Genomic DNA, 15,970 nt, shown 5'->3' with positions numbered 1-15,970 from the left:
CAGGGCCTGGATTCTCCACAGTCGGCGCCAAGGTTCATGGGAGATTAATCAGGAGTTCCTGCTGCAGGATATGCATGGCCCCAGGGGTGGGGCTTTCCGAGGGCAAGGGGCACAGGGCATGTTCATTCCATGGGCCCTTGAGGCCAGGGCTGTCAGCGGGGCCTCAGATCCCTCCCTCTCCTGCTTCCTCTGCTCCCAGTAACTAGTCACCACTTCTGGAGTCTTGACTGCTTGCCAGGCCCTCCACTAGGGACTCTGCCTGCTTATGTCCCTATGAGGAAGGTCCTAAGACTGTCCTTGTGTATGGGTGAGGGGCCTGAGGCTCAGAGAGGGACCACACGGTGGGCAGGGGTGGGGGTGGTGTGACTTCAGAGCACCTAGCCAAACTGCACCACCCACCTACCGAGAACAGACCAGCATGACCCCACCTGCAGCCTCGGTTTCCCCATCGGTACCAGAGGGGTGATGCAGTACTTACATCACCCCTTTCGTATGGATGGCCGGGAGGGGCAGATGAGTCAGAGCGAAGAAGCCCTTCAGAAGGGGAAAAATCTGAGAGGCAAGTGTCTCCTGTCCTTGTCTCTCTCTCTCTCCCCCGAGCAAAAAGGTTCCCAGGTCTGCAGGGCAGTGGGGAGGCAGAGGGGCACAGCCTAGCCCCGCTCCTGCCCCCTCCTGCCACCAGCCAGGGCCCCTGAGCCATGCAGCTGCCAGCTTCTGCTGACGCCATGTTCTGCTTGATTAGGGCCCTGGTGCCACCGCAGCCAGAATCACGAGAGATTCTGTGACGCCCCAGAGCCCTAGGCACCTGGATGCCACAGAGCCAGCCTGTCAGCGAGACTGCTCCCTGCTACCAGCACTGGACCTGGAGGTGACAGAGGCAAGAGGCATCTATCTCAAGGGACATGGCTCCCTAACGCCTAGCCCCGAGTGTGGCTGTGTCGTTACATGGAACCCAATGAGGGCCTGGGTCCTGGCTGAGTGGGACCCCCGACGGGCCCAGCAGGAAAGAGGAGTGCCAACTTCCCTCACTCCCCTGTTAGAGTCCCATGCACAGGGTAAGAGACTGTCTCATCAGCATCTAATATGTGGCAGCTGTCACTGCTACTTCTGATCATCATCATCACCATACGCACGTCCCAGCATCTCACTGCCCTGAAGGCCCAGACTCTGTTTCTCACTGTAACCTCTCTGCAATCAGGAGGAAGCTTACAGTGGGTGGAGCGTCGGCCTCAGGGGCAGCATTCTTGGCACAGTGATAAGTAAAACAATAATGTGTTCATGACGGATGGCATCTCAGAGGAGTGGGTAAGTCACAGCATTCGTGCCCTCTGGCTGCCCCAATCATGGTCCTTCAGCCCGTGTGTACTGCTTCTCTCATTCCGTAGCATCTAGCCCGTAGCAGGGGCTCAGGGCTCAGTGAAACCCTGCTGGACAGACCGATCCCTCCATCCTTGCTGGTACCCTCCGATAAACAGTTCACAGCAAAGGTGCCCCCTTCTGTGTCAAGCCCACATATACACGTCTCCTAGGCAACATCCCCTGAGGCTCCCTGCAGGGCCCCAGAGTTTCCCAGAATGCCCCAGAAAGGCAGAGGCCACTCTCCCCTGGAACCAGAGAGCTGGCAGGCCACCAGTGCAGAGCCCCCCAAGGAGTTCCAGACTGTGGGCCTGGCTGGGGTGAAGCCACCAGGAGGTGGATTTGGCACAAGTTCCAAAAGACCCACATGGTTCAGGGAAGCCAGTGAGGGGGGACACTTCTCCTGCCACCCAGAGAAATGCTTTCTACATATGAGTGCTGAGAAGGTCCGCCCAACGCGCTCGGAACAATCTCACCAAACGGGGTGGGGAGGGTTAGGAACTCCAGAGCAGAGTTTGGTGAGAAGTTTCCAGAGTGTGTTCCAAGCATGCTCAGCTGAGCTCCCGCAGGCTGCAGGCCAGATGCTGGGCTCCTGGGGGGTCCTCTGCTGAGGGCGGGCGGGGACACAGCTCTGGCCGCCTGACAATTATGACATCAAAATGCAGGCACCCAGAAAGTCACCAGGAAGGGGCTGCTCTCAGACCCACTGCCCCAGAGCAGCTGCTGGGGTGGAGAAACCTCTGGCCAAGCATGAATCCTGCCCCTGACACTGCCAGCCATGTGGCTCTGGGCAAGTCACTTCCCTTCTTTGGGCCTCTGGGGCCTTGGTTTTCAGATGGGGATAGTCTGGATGAGACCGACTTTGAGATACTGCTGGAGGAGGGAGGTATATCACTGCGGCGATAGGGCCAATCCGTCAGAAAGACAAAGCGATCGTAAATGTGCTGGAGCCCCAAAATTCATAAAGGAACAAAAATTGACAAAATTAAAGGGAGAAAGAGACAAATCCAAGCCGTACTGGATACTAACACCCCTCCCTCAGAGGGTCTGGGGGAGCATGTGTGTACACAGCTGTGAGCGTGTGCACACACACGTAAGAGAGCCAGGGCTAATGTGTGCATGTGCGTGCGGTAAGGGGACAGGATGTTAGCAAGAGGGTTTGGGAATGCACATGAGAGAAGGTGAGTGTGTGGGTGTTGGGGCGATGTGGGTGCATCTGGAGGGGGCCAGGGGATGTTAGAAGAAGAAGCAACGCCCCCCGCCCCCCACAGCCACCCCTAGCGACCTGCTGGCCTTCTGATTCAGCTGGCCTTCAGAGAAGCCCATCTCCTCCACCCGCCATCCTCAGGACCTGCCCTGAAGCCAGTCCTTAACCCGCAGAGAAAGGTCCTGCTCGTCCCAGTCACTTGGCAAGTGATGGGTAACCAGCAAGCGAGGGCCAGGGTCTGGCCGTCAATGGGAAGGAACTGGCAATCACATAGCGTGGGAAATCACAAAACCAGGCCCACTACTGCCCTATCCATTTTTGCAAAGGCAAGAAGAGCTCTCGCAACTTCAAGAAGAGGAGGAAGGTGTGGGGTGAGGGGAAGCAGGAAGGTCAGGCCACCAACCAAGCCTCCTGTTCACACACAGCACAAGAAGGTGGGGGGAGAGGCCTCTGACACTGCCACCCCAGCCCCGGGCCTGGTTTCTCTGCACACCAGGGCTGAGGGCACTGAGGCCAGGAGCCATCTTTCGTGCCAGGCTGGGGACATACAGGTCCTCTGGCAAACCCTCAGCTCCCACACGAGAGGGGAATGTGCATCAGAAAGGCAGCCCCTCTGCTCCACAGCAAGACTCAGGTAATGGACCCAAGGAACGGGCTGGGCTGCTTCCTGCTGGGCTGGTGGCCCAGGGACGTCCAGCCCACTTCACCCTGTCCCTCCCAGGGGCCCCCAGACCAGGCTGACAAGTCCCTTGGTGCTTGGTGCAAGCAACCCTGTGAAAAGAGCGCTCTGCACGCTCCAGGCCTTCCTCTGCACGCTCCAGGCCTTCGTCGGCCCACGGCCCAGGATGTCGCATAATTGCACAGAAGGAAGAACAGCACAGGACCCCCTCCCTCTGGAAGGGAAGATGACAAGCCTGGAGAAATCGATCTGCTCAAAGGAATCAGATTAAAGGAGCTGGTGCTGCAGCCAAGGGCAAGCCAGGCCCTCAGGCTGTCCGAGCCTCAGATGCCGGAAGGCTCCTCCCAGCCTCCCTCATCTCAGAGTGGCCTCTGGGCCGTGGTCACTGGGACCCCCCTGTACCTTCTGGCCCTGCTATGCCCGGGAGTGTGGAAGGCCCACACCGGCCTCCCACCTGCCTGTGTCACTGGCCCATCAGAACCCACACAAGCCTCTTAATCCCCATCTGTGAACCCTCTCGCCTGGAAGTGGGGAGACGAGGTTTACGGGTCTGGGACGGCCTATAAAACGCTGTTGCAGTGTGTCATTGCCCTGACCCTCCTCGTCTGAGCTCCATTCTGGAAGCTGGTCCCAGAGTCCAACGGCAGCCTCCTTGTGTGGCTAAAGCAGGGCGGGGCCAGACACAGGCCAGGTCCCTGCCAACCCCACACCATCTCCAGGAAGTGCTACTTAACCCGGCAGGGGGAAAGACTCAGGCCCTGGAGCTAGACCACCCTGGTCTCACTGGTGGCCCAGCTCTGCCATTTACTGTTAGTGATGCAATCCCCAGCTCCCAGATTTATGAGCCTCAGCCTCGTCATCTGAGAAAGGGGACTCATGCCACCTCCGCGGTCAGGGGAAGGACAGGCAGCCTGGTGGGGAGGCTGGCATCTTAGCCAAGGTCACCCAGTGAGCTGGTGGCAGAGTGGAGCCAGTGACAGGACCTCCTGGGGTCCTGGGCTGATGGCCTATCAGTGGGCGGCTGCAGGAAACGGAGCCCAGAGGGTCGGTAGGACCCACAGGGCAGAGGTGAACTGAACTCAACACATGGCCACCTTCCATCTGCTCCAAGTTTTCCAACATGAAGCACATAAAATCCTTAATGTAAAATACAAAACCATCTGAAAATACCTGTAAAGCATTAAAGTGATTCCTAGAGTATAATCAATTGACGGGCAACATCCAAATAATACATTAGGAGAATAAAATACGGACATTTTAAAAATGACATTACGGCCATATAAATCCCCAAAAGTGAAGATTTCCCTAGAGTCACCATTTATTTAAATCCTGCCCATTTGTAGAACCCTCATCATTGACCCCTCCTCCAGGCAGCCTTCCCTGACTCCCATTCCTCCCCCGGGCCAGGTCCTCATTGGGCCCTCAGCTGTCCTTGCACCAAACCACACACCATATCCACCAACTGTTATCCCCCATGTGGCGGCATCCTGGGGGAGTGGGGCACACCAGTTAAGCGTCTGGACGCTGGAGCCAGATGGCCCAGTTCAAATCCCAGCTCCATACTTCCTAGCTGCGTGACTTTGGGCAAGTGACTTCCCCTCTCTGTGCCTCAATTTCCTCATTAATAACATTGGAAAACCTACCACATAAGATGGGTGGAAGGTTACATGAGGCACAACAGGGCGGCGGCTGGCACAGAGCAAGCGCCATCAATGTGCTGCTGCGACCATCAGCGTCATCATCATCATCTCCCTACACCTCCCTGTGTCTTCATCAGGACCAGGTCGGTGGTCAGAACCTCCATGCCCTTCCCCATCACCAGCTCTGCCCTACAGGAGATACTAGCTGGTGAGAAGACATGGCCTCAGTGGGCCCTAACCTTTGAGGGGTCTTCCATGGACCCGCTGCTTCCTCTCCCCTCTTCACTCTCACCCAACAGCCGCCAGGTGGAAACGGTGGTCCCCAGAGGTGGCTGCTCCTGCCCAGGGTCCCAGCATGCCTGCCCTGGCTCACAAGAGCCAAATACTGACCATGACTTGTGTCATTCACTTGAGGTTGCTGGCATCTCTTGAAGGAAACCCAGTCCAGCAAGGGTTTTCACACAGGGTTCCACAGCAAACAGGCCGGCAGCGGACAGTGACAGCCCGTGGTTGGGGTGGCTGGTACTGGGGCGGGGAACCTGAGAGCCACTGGACTCAGAGCCAAGCCAGACCTCACTGACCGGGGTCTTCCCCATGTACCCCCTCAACCCCACCCACAGGGCCAGGAAGATGAAACAGCTACAGGTTGGCAGCTGTGCAGGAGCTGAGGGGCTCGGCTACTAGTTCAGCATCTGCACCCATTTTACAGATGGAAAACCGAAATGCAGGCAGGGGGAGAGTCTTGCCCAAAGCCATGGTGAGTGCTGGCACCAGAATCCGGGGCTTTTGGTTTCTGAGGCTAGAGGTGGAGCAAGTCAAAAGCCCCAAAAGCAAGTGTAACCCATCCCAATCCTTCACACAGCTCCCCTTATCCCAGAGGGAAGACCAACTCCCATCTTCCAACACCCATTCGATGTCTGGGGACCTAGAATGGGAGGTTTGGCTTAGGTTGGTGAGCTGACATAACAACCCCCAGCGTTAGAACCCCCAGTGGGAAAGCAGGACCCAAAGGGTTAAACACTGGGTGATCAGGTGACCCAGCAATTCCGCTCTGGGGCATCTACCCAGGAGAAATACGAAAACGTGTCTGCAAGAAAATCTGGCTGCAAGTGTTCCCAGCAGCATCATCCATGAGAGCCAAGGTGGATGCAACCCAAACGTCCATCAGCGGAGCCGCGGAGAAACAAAACGCGCTCTCTCCATGCACTGGGATGCTATTCAGCACTACGCAGGGGTGACGGGCAGACCCCGGAAACATGCATGGGGAAAGAAGCCAGGCACAAGAGGCTGCGGGCTGTATGAAATGTCGCCTAGGTAAATCCACAGGGGCAGAGAAGAAATTCGTGCTTGCTGGGACTGAGGGGCTGGGGGGCTGGGGAGGGGCTGCTTCTCTCGGAGGTGAAGGAAAGGCTCTGGAGTAGACAGTGCTGCTGGTTGCACGGCTCTGTAAATGTGAATGAACTCGCTCAATTGTAGACTTTAAAAGGGTGAATTTTATGGTGTGTGAATTATATCTCAATTGAAAAACAGAGCAAACAAAACCAGTGTCTGTCCAAAGTCAGTGCAAGAGAGGGCCTGCCTGACCAGCTCCGAACACCCCCCTGCCCCGGGCCCTCTGGCACCCCGGCTTCCTCACTGTCAGCTGTCCCAAGGTCCCACCTCAGGCCCCTGACCAGACCATCCACCCTTGGTGCTCAGGCGACGGCCCCAGCCTGCTCACTGCTCCCCGGCCACTCCTCTGACCGCTGCCTTGACCCCTCCCTGCGCCCCATCTAGTTTACTCACAGAGAAACCTTGAAGCCCAGAACGGTGCCTGGGACATAGTTGCTGCTTCGTAAAGACAGATGGAACAAATTAATAGAATCCTTCTAGTGACCACCACAGCTCTCCAGATAAAAATCCCAAACTCCTAGGCTATGTTCCAATGCCTTCCATCACCAATTCTTACTTCAGTGCTGGATTCTTCTGGAAGCTTTAAAATACCAGGGCCACCAGGGTCACCCCTCAGAAATTCCGATTTAATAAGTTGGGGTAGGGCCCAGTCACCAGTATTATAAAATTCAAATTGATTCAAACCCACATCTAGGGTGGCTCAGCAGTTGGGCGGCTGCCTTTGGCTCAGATCGTGATCCTGGGATCATCCAGGATCAAGTCCCATATCGGGCTCCCTGCATGGAGCCTGCTTCTTCCTCTGCCTATGTCTATGCCTCTCTCGAATAAATAAATAAATCTTTAAAAAAAAAAAAAAACCCACATCCAGACACTGCCAACCACTCCCACAGCATCACCTCCTCCCACTTCAAAAACCTATTTAAGGTTCTCCAGCAAACCCCACCCCCCACATCTAGGCCTCTGCACATATGCTTCCCACCAGGAGCACATGAATCCTACACAGACCTGGCTGAGGCCATTTCAACCTTCAGGGCTCAGCTGAGATATCACCTCCTCCAGGAAGCCTTCCCAGAACATACCAGTTTCCCACCCTCCTGGGAGCTCCCAGCAGACCCCAGCATAGAACTGATTACACTGCACAACCACGACCAGAGCCTTTCACCAGCACCTCCCGAACTACTCGAGCACCCAAGGGCAGGGCTTGCCTGATTTCACACCACGTCCTCAGAGCACCCGGTGCCCCATAGGCACAGAAACATTTGTTGGTCCAATGGGTAGGATGTGTGGTTCTCCAGGTGTGCTTCCCCAGGGCAGCCCCGGACAAGGGTGGACATGTGAGCAGGGACAAGAGTCAGAACTACAGCTGTGTACCCATCACAGGATCCATAAGAGTGCCAGAGTTTCTTTCTTTCTCCCCTGCATGGAGCCTGCTTCTCCCTCTGCCTGTGTCTCTGCCTCTCTCTCTCTCTCTCTCTCTCTCTCTCTCATGAATAAATAAATAATTTAAAAAACTATAATTCTAATTAGCTTGTATTATTGAAAAAAATAAACCAGCATGAGTGGCATTAGGCCGCGGGCTTGCTGGTCTTCTGGGTACAGTGTTGCCCCAAAAAAATGATCCATGAGATATTTCTGACCCTATCAATAGTAAGTTCCAGAGAGCTCTAAGCAGATCTAAGAGAAGGGGCCAGAAAGCTCTGAAGACTCTGGACTCCACCAGAGACGGCCACTCAACCGCCCTGTCCCTGCGCCCCCCTGCTTCCAGGGAAGGCTGAGTTTGGGGGGCCTTCTGCCTACACTTCCTCTTTCCCAGGTGTCCCCCATCGCCTCCAGGTTTAGGACAAGGCGTGTCTGGAGAGTTTATTCCCCTGAGCAGATGGCTCCCAACCCGCCAAGAATGAGTCCAGCCCTCCCCTCGGAGGAGGTGGCCAGAGCAGGAGAAAGGCCCAAAGCCCAGCCACTTCCCAGCCCTGACAGGGAGAGGGTGCCCATGTCAGCCCAGCTAGGCAGCCCCCTCCGGCACCTTCCGGAAGGCTCCCCCATCCACTTGCCTCGCTCAGGTGTCCCGAGAGCCTGGACCCGGGGAGGAGGGCTGCCAGGCCCTCCCTGAAGAGCAGGGCGCCGCGTGGGCGCGGAGAGCCGGGAAACACGGGAAACAGATGTGCGGGCCGGCCTGACAGGCGAGTGATGACAGACGCTCTCTGCAGGCCTCAGATGTCAGCGTGGAGAAAAGAAAGGCGCCTCAGCAGCAACACCTGTCAGGGCTCGGAGGCCACGCTCCAGGGGCCGGGCCCGGTGTCCCCGCAGCGAGGGGCCAGGGTGCGGTTAGGTAAACAGCTGCACGCTCCATTACCCAGAACGCTCCCCGACCGATCGCGGGAAGGGGCCGGGACAGCCTGCCCGCCAAGTGGCGAGCGAGGAAAGCCAATCGATCACGCAGCAGACCCATCGGGATGACCAGCAGCGGGAGGGCCCAGCTGAACGCTCCTCACCAGCGTGATGCCATGGGGAGCAAGGACACGGGGCGCCAATTATCAGCAGGCTCCCCCTGGAAAGGGGAGCCAGGGCCGGGACAGCAGAGCCAGCTGGCAGGGGTGGAGTGGGGGGCGGGTTACAGGGCCTCTGGCCCTTGCATGCTAACTTCTGCCCCTCGGCTGTTCCAAGGGTGGGGAAGGCATATGCAGGGGTAATTTGGGCCACCATCCCCCCACCTGTGCCAGCTGGAGCCCCCAGATGGCACAGAAAGGCAAGAGAGAGTAGAGGGTGGTACACAGACACGAGAGCCGGACCCCTAGGTCCTATGTTGGTCCTGCTGTGACCAACTAAGCAACCTTGGGCAAATCACTTGCCCTCTCTGGGCTTGCTTTTTCCTCTAAGAAATGGAGACAGTGCCACCTCCCTGGCCAAGGCTGCCGTGAGGATCCAGTAAGGGTGAATACAAGGGAAGCACGTGGCATGGCCTGGAACGCTGAGAACATTCTGTAAAGCCATCATCATCGTCATCATGTCCCCAGATGCCACCTCCAGCAGCCTGGCCAGCTGTGCCCCCGAGCCCCAAAGAGAGGGACAGCCCATCCCCACTCCCCCAGCAGAAAGGTGGGGAGCAGAGGCTGCAGCAGCACAGCCCGTGAGCACCAACAAGAGACCCAACCCCGAGTTACCAGCACCACAGGGAGAGGAAGGGATGGACCTGTGCCTCGTGCCTACTGCGCATCAGCCATTCCCATCGCAAACCTTCCAGAGGAAAGATGGTCTCCACTTCTCAGGCGCAGTGGGGAGGGTTAAGTCTGACCCAAGGTCAGCTCTCAGCACAACGAGGACCCAAACCAGGTCCGAGCCAAGGCCAACCCAGAGTCTCACCCGTGGCTGCACAGAGAGTCCCGTGTGCTGGCACTCCTCCTCAGGAAACGGGTGCCGGGCCCCGAGAAGGTGGGCTGCAGCCTGCCCCCTCTGGCCCCAATGCAGCCCTGTGCAAGAGGCCAGCTCGGAGACCAGGGACCACAGGACAGGGCACCCTCCAGCAGGCAAGGGTCCGGCTGGACAGAAAAGCCACAAACACGATCCAAACAGAGGGCGTCACTGACACCTTTCTTCCTTCCTCTTTCTTTCTCTGTGTTCTTTCATAGCATTTAAAGCTGATTCACTAATGAATGAGCATTTACCGGGGACCAACTGAGGCATCATGGGAGGCACGATGGATGAGGCTCCGGAACATGCAGTTCCGGCTCAGTGGTTTCCCGGTGGCTACCTTCCAATGCCCCTGGCCACTCCCCCCCAAATTCGCAAACCACACATCAGAGACAGACAGGACTCGGGAGCCGGGTGTGAGCAGATCCTGGGGCTCCCGCAGGGAGCGCCCACTTGGTTTCCGGCTGCCCGATGCCAGCGCTCGCCCCCTGTGCCCACCCTGGCACCAGGGGAAGCAGCCCCTTCCCGCTCCGTTCACAGCTCTGCGGGGAGCTGTACTCTCTGCGGAGGCCAGGCCCTTCCCTCTGACACGGAAGGCGCTGCACTTGCCACCAGATCCCCAGCCTCTGGAACAGTGCCTGGCTCAGAGTAGGCGCTCCATAAACATTTGTTAAATGAATGGGAGGGAGGAAGGAAGGGCAGGAGGCTGCATTTCCGGCTTTCTACTGCTCATCAGTCAGGCTCTCCTAGGGCAGGAGTGGATGCTTCTCCCTCCCTCTGGCTGCTGGAGCCTGGGAGCCGCTCTGCTGCCCTCCCCCCCTCCCCACCCCCAGGCCGATGGCCTCACCACCCACCTGGATCGCTGCCACCGCCCAACCCAGGGTGGATCTCTTCCCCTCGCATTCGGAGCCTTCTTTCAAGGACTTTTTATCTCTCCCCTGTGCCTTTGACTCCAAAACCACCTCCCGAGCCTGACTCCAAGGCCTCCAGTTCACTGCAACCTCATTCCCCCTTCTCCCCCAGGGGCTCTCCGGGCTCCTCCAGGCTCCATGGCTCTTCTACTGTACCCCACCCTGGAGGGCTCCCCTCAACCGCATCCCACTCATCTCTCAAGGCTACACCTCTGCCAGGTGGTGGATGGAGTGGGGCTCAGGGTGGAAAGACCTGGGTTGAAGACCCACCTCAGCCACTTCTACTGGCTGTGTGACAGGCACCAAAGCCACCTGACTTCTCTGAGTCTCAATTCACTTCATATGTAAAATGAGACTAATGAGGCCTCATAGAAGCAAATGAAATAACTTGCTTTAGAAATGGTGCAAAAGTAAGAAGCCGGTAAGCCTTCCCAAACTCATGCTGACCCCTTCTGGGCAGACACTGGCTTGCGTTTTCATCCCCACCGGGCTACCCTCCGCTGCCACCTCCCCAGCGGGACTGCTTCCTCAAGCTCCTACCGGTGAGGCCCACACTTGGCATCTCATCAACTCCCGATGAGTGAGCAAATCAACTAGGGAACACTCAGCACGGAGTGGATGTTCTGCAGAGAGCACTCCAACAAACCTTAGAGGAAGTGCTTTAACTCCTCCATGCAGCACCAATCACCCAGCCTGAGACCCACAACCATCCTGCAAACCGAAAGCCTCGCAGAGAAACCAACCTGCATCCTAGAAAAATCTGCCCAACACATCGGGTGGATGGGAGGGTCCCACTGTGTGCCAGGCACTTGACTTTCTGGGGGCAGCTAAATGCCCAGTCTGTTCACATACTTGGCCCTCCAAGGCAGGCGATCTGTATTTCTGCTCCCCAGCCAAGGAAACGGGCACAGGGAGGGTAAGACACTTCCCGTTGGCTGCTCAGGTTAGCAAGAGACAGGGCAAGATTGGAAGCCAGGTCCGTCCTGCTCCAAAGCCAGGCTCACCACCCGGTTTCTGGCCCTTCTGGAAACAGCACTTCCTCAGACTCCCAGCAGCAGACCCCACAGACTGGACTACCACAGGTAGCAAATGAGAAGTCCAATACCCACAGGGGGGAAATGAGACGTGCATCCATTTAGAAGAAGAGGACCACTACCAAAGCCCCCAGTTACATCTCTATGGTCCAAAAGGGACACTGGCAGATTAAGAAAGGCTGGGCAGAGCATGAAGGCATAGGGCAAGCCCTGGAGGGAAGCGGGACAGTGCGCCCACTTTACAGATGCAACCTCCCCGTGAGAGTGAACGCATAAGCCAGGAATTCCACACACGGGGATTCCATCCTTCCAAATGGATGCAACAATCATTCCTGAACAAGCCTGAGCCGCTCTTCCCCATCCACGGGGCCCTCTGCGGGCCCCTCGCTGGTGGCTCCCACTACAGGCATCTGATTATAATAAACCAGGAGGCCTCCAGGCGATGAGGATTCACGACCCCCCTTCCACCCCCCCCCCCATAGCCATCACGGTACATGGTGATCCCGACTCACAAACACCTATTTCCCCAGACCCACTGCAGGCAGGTCCTGTCCTGGCCCTTGCAAAGCCTAATCCAAAATTAACTGAGGCCCGTCTGGCTCCTCCCGGGCAGGCAGCGTGAAGGCAGGCGCCTTATAAACAGGGCACACGCCAGCCACCACACACATCCCCCGCCCCTCTGCCGCCCCCCTCCTGCACAGCTGACTTGCAGAGAAGAAAGCCTCTCTTCCCACCAGGGGGAAAGACTGTTTAGGCCACTGTCCCCCGGGTCCCAAACCCCCACGTCTGAAAATCTGTTTCCATCTGCTGTGAAGCAACCGGAGAGCCTCAGAGGAAAAGTGTGAACTTGGGGGAAAACTGCAGGAGCGAAGCGGTGCCAGCGCCAGCGCGGAAAGGAACTGCCACCTCCGCTGCATTTCCAACCGGGTAAGCGCACAGACCTCCCAGTGACCTGCATGGCCGGACTAATTACCAATGTTATCAGGCGGATGACAGACGTGCCCCGAACTTCCTCTGTTTGACGGGCTCCGCTGCACACACACTCAAGTTCAGGCCCAAGCCTGATGCGTTCAGCAGTGCCCTGCTCTTCCACAAGCCCGCTCCAGGTGCCCCCAGCTCCACAGGCCTCCCAGCTCAGTCAGCACCCCCACCTCGGGCGCCCTCCCCAGGCACCACCGGCCTGGTGACCCCAGGAGGGAAGCTCCTCCTGGAACAGATCACACGGAATCAGTACAAACACTTCCCCAGCAGAGGAACAGAAAGTAACACGTCTTCCTCTCCTACTCAAATCACCGGAGGCTGAAGAGAAAACCATCACTTACCTTCATTGCCGCTGCCACTGGGGAGCTCCAACCCACGGACTCCTGGCGGGCGAGCCCCGGGCCAGCACACACCAGGGTCCCACACTCCACACAGGCGCCGATGATCAGCTGCCGCCCATCGTCCACCAGCAGGCTGTGGCTTGCTCGCAGAGTATAGAGGAACAAGGGCAGCCGCGCCAGCCGCAGGGCCTTGAGTCCGAGACAGCGCTTCTTCTCCTGCTGGCAAAAGAAGCACACGAACGTCTCCACTTGGTACTGGCGAGACCAGGCGCTGACGGTGTGGTGGGCGCTGCGGGCCTCGTGCTGCAGCCACTGGCCCAGCAGGTCGTGGTAGCAGAGCACACAGGTGGCCACGAGGCCGGTGGAGTCGGCGGGCCTGGCACGGGGGGCGGGCGGGTAAACGGTGAGGAACGGGAAGAAGGGCTCCTTCTCGCCCAGGCGGCTGGAGGGGTTCACGTTGAGCTGGAACTCCTTCCCAGGGCCCAGCTCGGCCCCACAGATGTAGCAGACAGATGCCGGGCTGCCCCGGGCCGGTGCAGGCGGCTCGCAGAGAGCGGGCTGCGAGGCGGAGAAGGCCTGGTGGTACCTGCCCAGGAAGCCTTGCACGGAGGTGATAAGCTCCTCGTTCTGGCAGGCCCGGTACAGGGCCCAGACGTCCTCCAGGACGCTGAAGCACTTGGGGCAGCTTCGGACCTCGCAACGCTTGTTGGGGCCCCGGGCGTTGGGGGGACAGGGCAGGAGGCTGAGGAAGGGGAAATGCATGGAGCCCCGGGCGCTGCCGTTGAGAATCCTGAAGGCCACGGCCCGGGCGTCCTGGGTACAGTCCTCCCCGCAGAGGTAGCAGGCCTCGGGCAGGGCCCCGGCAGGCGGGCCGTCTTCCCTTGGGAGCCTCCGGCCCTTGGAGGCCATGCCGGGGGCGTGGCTGTTCAGAGGCACGACGTACAGTCGCTGCAGGACGGGCACGTTGGCCAGCTCGAAGCTCTGCCACTGCTGCATGAGGGAGGAGAAGCAGCACGGGCACACCAGGGTGCTGCCTCCCTCGCTGATGGGCTGGGCCCCCGGAGGGGGGCTGTGCAGCCACAGGAAGGGGAAGAAGGGGGCCTGGGCCAGCTTCTCCTGCTTCTGCACGTGGATCTGGTGCTGCGAGGCCGGGGCCAGGGCCGACCCGCAGATGTAGCAGCAAAGGCTCTCGGGCGGCGGTGGCGGTGGCGGTGGTGCCGCCCGGCTCGCCAGCGAGCCCCAGGGGACGCAGCCGCCGCTCTCCTTGTCTCTGGGGCCCGAGAGAGGCTGCTCCTTGCGGTCCTCCTCCTCGCTGGTGATGTTGATGTCGCTGTCCTCCGACATGCAGCAGCTCCCGCGGGCGTCCGCAGCCGGCCTGCTCTCGGGGCCCTTGGGGGCCCTGCCGGGGGCGCCTCCCTTGGCGCCGTCGGCGGGGGCCCCCTGGCCGGGGGCTCCTCGCCACGGGTCCGAGATGCCCCTGAGGACGCTGGCGCGGGCCTCGGGGGCCCAGTGCCGCCCGGCCGCCTTCCGCCGCCGCCGGGGCCCGCTCCGGGGCTCGCTCCGGGGCTCCGCGTCCCCGCGCTGCTTCGAGGGGGCCGCCCCGTCCTCCCGCGCGCCGCCCGGCCCCGCGGGGGGTCCCGGGGGCGGCCCCGGCGCCGGCCTCCACTCCTGGCCGCGGCCCCCGCGAGCGCCGGGCCCCGGGGGGCCCCCGGCCGCCGGCGCCCCGTCCCGGCGGGGGCTGGCGGCGTCGCGCGCGGCCGGCTCGCCCTCGGAGAGGGGGTCGGCGTCCGACAGCTCCGACAGCTCCGAGTCCCGCGCCTCGTCGGCCGCGCCGCCCAGCGCGTAGGCGACGTTCCACTCGCGGGGGCCCCCGGCCGCCCCGCGCCGCCCGCCCGCGCCCGCGCCCGCGCCCCCGCCCGCGCCCGCGTCGCACTGGTGCGGCCGCTTGAGCCAGTACATGCGCTTGTCCACCGGCGTGCGGGCGCGCTCGAACGCGGCCCACTGCTCGCCCAGGAAGCAGCGGCACACGGCGCACACCAGCACGCAGCCGTCGGCCGGGCACAGCTCGCGCGCGCCGGGCGCCGGCTCCTGCTGCTGCAGGAACGGGAAGAAGGGCTGCGCCGCGGCCCCCGCGCCCGCCGCCGGCTGCTTCACCTGCAGCTTCAGCTCCTTGCCGCGCCCGATGCCGCCGCCGCAGATGAAGCAGGAGAGCGGCGCGCCCCCGCCCCCGCCCCCGCCGGCCCCGCCGCCGGCCCCGCCGCCCGCCGCCGCCCGCTCGCCCACGGCTGCCATGAGCCGCTGCTTGCGGGAGAGCGGCGCCGGCCGCCCGCTCATGGCCGCGCCGCGTCCGCCCGCCCCGCGCCCCGCGCCCCGCGCCCCGCGCCGCCCTCAGCGCCCGCCGCCGCCGCCGCCGCCGCCGCCGCGCCCAACTTGGGGCATGAGCGCGCCGCGAAGTTTGGCGGCGGGCTGCGGGCGGGGGCGCGGGCGGGGGCGCACGGCCGCTCGCAGGGGCGCCCCCCCGGCCTGCCGAGCCCCCGGCGGCGCCGCGGCGAGCGCGCCCGGAACGCAGCGGCGGCGGCGGCGGCGGCGGCGGCGGCGGCGGCGGCGGCGGCGGCGGGCCCCGGGCGGCTGGAGCGGCGGCCGCATGTGCGAGCTCCGGCGCCTGCCAAAGCGTGGGGTCATTTAATTGGGGAGGAGGGGGCGGGGCGGCGGGCGGCGCGCGGAGGGGCGGGGGCGGGGCGGGGCGGGAGCGGGGGCGGGGAATCCCTCCCCCGCGCGCCCGCCCGCCGCGGCGCCCCGCCCCGCCCCGCCCCGCCCCGCCCCGCCCCCGCGGCCCTCCGTCCCTCCGTCCCTCCCCCTCCCTCCCCCTCCCCCTCCCCCCTCCCCGCCGCCCCGGCTGCGCACAATGGCCCGCCGGCTCCTCGATCCATTCCGTGTCCCGCCCGGAGTCGCGCGCCCTGATTCACGGCCCCGATTAGGGGCTCTCCGCAGCGCGCCCGGCTCGCGCCGTCTCGAGGGTCC

General features: G+C 61.2%; 1 protein-coding gene across 4 annotated transcripts in view; it reads right to left on the bottom strand.

The window, feature by feature from the left end:
- Positions 1 to 14,502, bottom strand: part of GSE1 (Gse1 coiled-coil protein) — a 416,539-nt gene extending 402,037 nt beyond the window's left edge. For 3 of the 4 annotated variants that reach the window (XM_055306659.1, XM_055306660.1, XM_055306662.1), the window contains exon 1: positions 12,950 to 14,501. In XM_055306659.1, the coding sequence (XP_055162634.1) occupies positions 12,950 to 14,293 (1,344 nt within the window). In that variant the 5' untranslated portion in view covers positions 14,294 to 14,501. Of the gene's footprint in view, positions 1 to 12,949 lie in introns of all 4 variants that reach the window. The other variant, XM_055306661.1, reaches the window with a different exon arrangement.
- Between the last annotated feature and the right edge of the window lie 1,468 nt (positions 14,503 to 15,970).

Source organism: Nyctereutes procyonoides, unplaced genomic scaffold, assembly GCF_905146905.1.
Source record: "Nyctereutes procyonoides isolate TBG_1078 unplaced genomic scaffold, NYPRO_anot_genome, whole genome shotgun sequence".
Taxonomy (NCBI): Eukaryota; Metazoa; Chordata; class Mammalia; order Carnivora; family Canidae; genus Nyctereutes; species Nyctereutes procyonoides.
This window is presented reverse-complemented; position numbering and strand designations above follow the sequence as displayed.